The sequence below is a fragment of the Musa acuminata genome, chromosome BXJ2-1, assembly GCF_036884655.1.
Source record: "Musa acuminata AAA Group cultivar baxijiao chromosome BXJ2-1, Cavendish_Baxijiao_AAA, whole genome shotgun sequence".
In the NCBI taxonomy this organism is placed as follows: Eukaryota; Viridiplantae; Streptophyta; class Magnoliopsida; order Zingiberales; family Musaceae; genus Musa; species Musa acuminata.
In genome coordinates this window covers 7,165,173-7,172,500 of record NC_088338.1, presented here as the reverse complement: position 1 = coordinate 7,172,500, position 7,328 = coordinate 7,165,173, and the positions used below count along the sequence as shown (strand labels likewise).

The window sequence follows — 7,328 nt, the reverse complement described above, 5'->3', positions numbered from 1 at the left end:
TCGTAGATTTGGAGTCTCCTCGAAGCTTGCGTAGGAAAGCTTGCCGTGCTTATATACATCAGGACTCGAAGAGTTCGATTAGCTTTGTCGCGGGAGCTCCGGCACTCGTCGGAGCAACCAACAACGGAGAAGAATTAGCCATCGATAGATCAATAGTCACAGAAGAGCATTGTGATTTCACGGTGTATAAGACGGCCCAGTGAGTTCTATGCCACTGATATTGTCCTCCCACATATAAAAACCATGTGGGGGCAAAGAGACATGCCAAATAAAAACTATTTTGCACACCTCATAGCATACCATAAATCCATATAGAAGCACTCTGTTAACAATCTTGGAGGCATAACATGTCTTTGTTACCTGCAAAAAAAAATACATCGGTTGTAGATCAAGATGTCCCGAGTACAATATCAAGCGACCCTACTGCATCAGCAATCTTCACTTCCAAGACTTGGAGCAAGAAGTCTTCCTTAATACCCCTCTGCAGCCAATTCAAACTTCAGGTGCAGAGTTGATCAAGATGATTGTAGGTGTTTTCACTAGAATGAGGCATCCAGAAAGACATGTATGGTTGTGTTTGATGGAACAAAAATGTGTGGGATGAGGCAATCGATTCTGGTCGACTTCTGAGCTCCAAACCAAGAACAACTCATTTTTGCGGTTGCGGTTTCCCAATCGAGTGCAAGTACACAGAGACAGAAATGACCCTGAAAGCATACAATCAGTTAATTTCGATTCATATTATGAGTGGACACAGGTTTCGGTCCTCAACAGACAGCTTGAACACGATGGTAGAACCAAGTTGCCTTTAATGTTTTTGGATCACATCAATTTACATAAATCATGATAACAAATATAGAGAATTTCTTAAAGAGTAAGATGCGACTTCGATACTTACGTGGACCCGAGAAAGAAGGCAAGCGATAGATGGAAGCCAAAAAGAAACACTGATACAACCGCTGTTAGAAGCATTGCCACTGAAGTTGAATACACCTGTTCATAGTGGGCAACTCAATAGTCAGGGAGAACAACGTATCTAACTTTTAAGAACATCGGCACAATTTGCTAATTGGTGTTCAGCTTTCACTAATCACTACATCTGGTGGATGCTTTAGATTTTAAAATATTGGATACTGTTTACCTATTTAAAATGCAATTCAAATTGACAGATCATTCGGGGTCTATAACCTCTTGCATTGATGACACTGTTTTCACTTGTTCACCTTAATGATTAATCCCAATAGGGTGATGAAGCCAGATCACCTCTATCAGTCAAAAAATTTCAAGTATAATATGCTTTAAGCTAATGTTCTTCAGAAAAATTTCACTCCAAGAAAACCTAAATTTTCTGCACTTGGCAATTTTTTTTCTCACAACAAGATACATCACCAATGAAAGATTAGAGAATAGAGAAGTCCGAGATTATGCTTTGGATCACTAGCAACTGACAGACATCATATTAAAACACTCATTTTGTTAAAATGTGTAGGGCTTTCTCCTGCAGATAATGCCAATTGTAGTCTTATGTGATGAAGTGGATGCCACTTAGTATGGGAGGTAAAACTGGTCCACCAATTTATTTGATAGATGACAAGCTCATGAATCAATTGTGTGAAAAGAGTGTGTATCGTGCAAGTGTAAATCACTACAAGCCTAAAGCATTTAATTTTTTATTCATTACAGAAAGAAAGGTCCAGGTGTTGTTACCTTCACGATGTTATCAGCATATTTCATCACCATCGAAACAGCAATACCACTGTAAAGAAAGCATCAAAATTCAAAGAAGTGCAAGAAAGAGATAATATCGAACTATACTTGGAGCATATCATACCTGAGTGCATGATTAAGAACCATGCAGACTGTGATAAAGGAATATCCATGAAAGAAACCTCTGTATTAAAAATAAGTTCCGTCAAGTCCAAGACAATGGGTCTAGTTTTGGGAAATCAATAGTGGGATCCAAGAAAGGAATTAGACATAAATGCTTCTAAATTTTACTTGTTCATGACTTCATCATAGTCCTGAATGCAGATTGCAACTAGATTAAAAATCATTCCAAAGACGTACAACCAGAAGTTCTGCACATTAATATTTCTCGAAGGACGCTTCTTGATAATAGCCTGCAATTTGATAGAGAGAGAAACATTATTACTCATCATAAAATAATAATGGCTCTCAGATATTGACAGGACACATCTTTTGTGATGTAGCAGAAACAAAAAAAGCAGGGAAGCAGAAACATATTCTTGGTTTATCACACACATAGAAGGTACCTCTGTGTACACCCCAGCAAAGCCACTTAAAAGTGCCATGACCTGGAAAGCACATTTCATAAGTTGAGTCAAATCAGAAAGTTAAGTCCTCATTACGGAAACCAAATTAGACATAGTTTGGTCAGGTTCGAGACTCACAATAGCCATTACCCAACCTTGAAATGGAGTTTGAAGAACACGATCAGAACTGCATGAATGATAGAATTGAAAATACAACTCAAGAAACATAAAATTATCAAGAAAAACATGATGACAGAATAGAATAATTAAAGGTAAAAAAATCAAAACTATATAATATATATCAATAAGGCGACATAGGCTGTGATTCGGCAAGTTTATTATGCTTACGTAGAGTTTAGTTGTGCTGTCGTGCATCCTGCACATAAGAGAATAAAAGCTGCCCACTGAATTTCACTTAACCTGTAACAAAGAATCGAGAGTGACCAAAGTTAGCAAACACTGAGCTTCTGTTACATGAAAATGTCTGGCTGGGGAGTTGGGGAGGAATAGAATAGTGGTATTCATGTCCCCCATTAGCCACCCAAAATGGAGGTCCCAACTAAAATTGGGTATGCAACAGTCTCTGCTCAAACCCCAACGATTATAATCTCACAGGATAATGTGGAAATACGATATTTCCAGGTATTGGCTTTGTGAACTAAGATATCTCAAAGCATTGGCCTAGGTGAAATTAGAACATCTCAAGCCTTCTGCAATGCTAAGAAATAGCTGATAAAGTAAAAATGGGATAACATAACATAGTGGTTCACCAAGTTTTTCCTATCCACAGAGATGTTCCCCATCTGTAAACTCTGGGAATACACATTTAGCAACTATGCAGAAAGAAGATAAGTATCATTAAACTTTAAACAAAAACAAATGAATGCAGAACGGAAGATACATGGAGAATTAACTTCAACATATCCGTGGCAGATGTCAAGCATAACCAGTTTCCTAGAGTCTAGCTAAAAAGAATTACACTAAAGTTTCCCTTCTAAAAGTGAAACCTTCATACTAATGTAAAATTAAATAAAAGAGAAAAAAATGCTACTTGGTGTAGATGGAATAGAACGAGCATTCATCATAGCAGTTTTCTCATGACAAAAAACCAAAATTTATATAATCTATTATATTTTAAGCTTCTAATACTTTAAGGAACTTGAAGTGTATTGATACAACAATAATTATCCGACTAAGACATTTCAAGGAAACTAGTAACTAGTAAGATATTTGAGTTTAAATATTGAGAATGACAATGTAATGAAGTCTCCATCAGAAAACAGGGTTGTTTATGAAGAACCATTCTCAAAAGATCTCTATTAAGGAATTAGCAATAACCACTCCAAGGGGGATATACCAGTAAATGCATCAGATAAAAGCAAACTAAACTAACATAAAAAGAACTTCCATAGAGGAAATAAGATAATTACATAAGATCAGCAAAGGCAAAAAAAAGATGCAATCATAAATAATGATGAGCAACATCTGCAAACATACTAAATGGTTTTACACTAGGTTCCAAAAACTCATCAACGCAAATCATTCAACAGATGTTTAAACAGTTAAGTTTCTGCTAAACAAAGTTCTTACTTCTTCTTTAGAATGATGCGATACAATACACCAGTGCTGATGATATTCAGGTTCTTCAATATCTGGTACGCAGGGGCATCCACATATGCGAAGATGTAATACTGGTTTCAACACAATATTACTCACACATTATGTTCTATAAGCAGAATAATATATAATGAGAAACTAAGAATTTCTGTACCTGTAGTAAATTCTTAATAAGGTAGAGTATTGCAGGGATAGGATAAACATTAACTTCTTCAAAAGATGTACTTAACCTAATATCATAAGATCAATAGAGCAATTAGTCGATGTACAGAGTAAAATCAATTTAAATTCTCAACCAATTACAGTAGTGAAAATCAATGTTATTGTGATCAAGACGATTATATCTGAAGAATGTATAAAATGTTAAAATTCTGACCAACATATCAATATAAATATGTCTCAGATAAAAAAACAGCTTTAAAATAATACGTTTGCGTTTAACTGTTGTTTAAATTACAAAAGTATGATATAAACCATATTTTGTGGTTAAGCATATGATCAAAGAACTTTTTTTTTTCTTTTGCAAAGGGTAATGGCGAAGGTGGGATATGATCAAAAGAAAGTTGGTATTGCTAAATACATCTTAATTACAATGACTACCACATAAATGAATAGACCAATTATAGCTTGGATATCAGATGAAACCTCAAAGCACTTCCAAGTGTTTCATGTGATTATTTTACATGAAATGTGCGGGTTAGTGTAACAGTGTTCAATTAAAACATGCTTGGACAGATGCTGAGTCACCTCTATACCCTCAAAGACAGCTCTTAATGCTGCTAATTACTGCAAATAGTGTAACATGAGAATAAATAAGATACGGAGTTCTGTTCATAGCATAAGATAGCCTTGTGATGTTCCTGAATGGTAAAATGGAATAACCCACAGATATATCATCAAAGCACATGTTCTCTGAATCCTTTCTCATTATGGGGGTCAATATAAATGATTTAGGGGTGTAAAATATAAAAATAGCAGCAATCACATCCTGATGTTCAGATGGCAGATGCAAGTTTGTACAGGGGTACAATCAGTCAATAAAAGCAGGTCAATGTTAAGACTTCCTACAAACCTTTTTAACAACAACTAAAATATTCATCCCTAAATAAGAAAGATAATCGCTGTTCCTGTGGAGTAACACCATAAACAGGATGTAATAGTAGACCAAAGCTTACGTATTATCCGCTGTAACACCATGACTTTTCCATATTCTAACCAGTGCTGCAAGTGACAGTGTGCATTTTAAAGCCTCCACCTAGCAAGTTAAAAAGTAAGGTATATATGATGACACGGGAGCTGCCAGTTCTTTCTCATTGTATGAAATGAATATCCAACCGAAATGTGCACTTAGAACTGATTGCAGCAAATGGACACTAACCGAGAAGTTGGCTGTTGTTACACTGTAATCATATTTCCCAGCTCTTTTGGACCACACAATGAGTATTGCTTGTGAGCTTGTAAGTAATGTCAAAGCGATAGTGACGACCGACCTTAAAATACAGACAATGTGGAGTAAGATGTTTTTACTACAAACCATAGCATGTAATCTCAAACATTTTCTGAAGAATTGTTACTTGAGCTTCCAATTGGATTTGTTGGTCGAGCTAACTCCGGAGCTAGGCACGCTATCAGCTGCACCTATAATATAATACCATTTACAATGGTCAGCAGAAGGAATTCATTCACCGCTAAATCAGGATATTAGCCTGAACATGACAGAAGTGTACCAACAGAAAAAGGCTTCCCATGTTGATTCTCCACATCAGTTTGCGATTTCTCACCATAATTTTCCTGTAAATTCCAAACTATTTATCCTGTTGCATTCAAGACAAAGAAGAAGCAATAGTGGACTAACTACAGACATCGACTAGAGGAATTTCAGATAGAGAAGCAAATTTAGCCGATAAAAGAGAGAGAAATTCTCAAAACGCAAGCAGCCACGAAACCCTTTTAGATCTCCGGTCAAAGGATAAATATAGGGAAAATGCAAGCAGATATCCCGAACGGCAATGAAGGAAAGACCTAGGAAAGGGGTTACTGCATTCTTGGAGTAGTTCCTTCCAGAGAAGACATCTAATTCCGCGAACAGATCCGGAATCTCAGAGAAGAGGGTCTCAGGAACCCTTCTTTCGTAAGCTTTCGTATGGTTCCGAGGAGATCCAGCGAAATCGATGCCAGATTCGCATCCGAAACCCGATCGGAGAAGCACGCGAGAGTTACCTGATCTTTGATTCTTCTGTACTCCATCGTCCAGCCACAAAGGGCGGGGGAGAGCGCCAAGGCGAAGGGTCGGATCGCTTCGTACCGCTCTCACTGATCTCTCTCTCTCTCACTCCCACTCGCTCACCCCAATCACCGACGCCAGCTTCGGCGATGTGCGACGATGAAGAGCAGAAGAACGAATTCGGGATCCTCTCCAACACGTCCCGATCTCTCATCATTACCCTCCATTCCTCCGAGCGCCGCATTGAGATTGTTGATGAAAATGGATGAACGCTTAAGAAAATGACAGCTTAAAAGGAGTCAGTTTTGATGAAATAAAAAAAAGACCGAATCAAAGTTATAAGAACAGTTTTTATTTGTAAGATAAAACCACACTGATCATTTTTTTGAATTTTAAATGATATCTCGTGAACCGACTTAAGATTCGTGAATGATATAGATTGATACTTCCTATATATATATATATATATATGTATATATATATATATATATATATGTATATATATATATATATTGTTATGTTTTAGTTTAACTTTTAAGTAGTGTTTTCATATCAATGTGAGATTTCTACCTAGGTGAACTTAAAACTCATAAGTTTTAACTCTTAAGAGAGTTAGAATATGATCAAGAAAGTACATCTGATGGAGACCTTTGCTTAAGAGGTTTCTAACTAGTGTAGATGAAGGTGACGACAATGACAGATGAAATTACGGATGAAGGTGACAACGATAGACGTAGGGTTTCACTTTGGGTTTGTTTCACTAGCTTGGGCGTGGAGGGTGCAGGTTTTATGTTAAGGTAACATTAGTTGGTTTGATTGAACTAACTTGCTTATTCAAAATAACTAGGCTCGAACACTGACCCAACTTCACTCAAGCACTCGCCTTAGGCTCAAGCGAGCACCCGTAATTTCATCGAAACGCTTAGGCTTCATTGAAACACTCGTAATTTCGTTCGAAACCAAGACTTCATCGAAACGTCTCGCCCAAGGTAATGTGAAGCATTTAGGTCTTGCCTCATCTTGCTCGAGCACCTAGACGAGTAAACATAATCTCATAGTAAGAATTATAACAAGAATTAAACATAATCTCATATGGAAGATATCACATAACCAATTCCTCCCCTCCCCCATCCATTCATTCCCCCTTCTCTCTCCTTTAGGAGAAGCTCCGATGATATGTATGTCTCATCGAAGCAACCCCTAGCTGACGCTTA

General features: G+C 37.1%; 1 protein-coding gene across 1 annotated transcript; it reads right to left on the bottom strand.

Annotated features, from left to right (window-relative positions):
- Nucleotides 1-269: 269 nt before the first annotated feature.
- LOC103993340 (CMP-sialic acid transporter 2) lies at nt 270-6,310 on the bottom strand. The gene is made up of 15 exons (XM_009413369.3): nt 6,111-6,310; nt 5,618-5,681; nt 5,465-5,528; nt 5,269-5,380; nt 5,066-5,145; nt 4,045-4,120; nt 3,864-3,964; nt 2,622-2,693; nt 2,412-2,460; nt 2,274-2,315; nt 1,999-2,120; nt 1,832-1,891; nt 1,708-1,756; nt 899-993; nt 270-707 (listed from the first exon to the last, which is right to left on the bottom strand). The coding sequence occupies exons 1-15, from the start codon at nt 6,135-6,137 to the stop codon at nt 650-652; spliced, it is 1,071 nt and encodes a 356-aa protein (XP_009411644.2). The 5' UTR covers nt 6,138-6,310; the 3' UTR covers nt 270-649.
- Nucleotides 6,311-7,328: the final 1,018 nt, after the last annotated feature.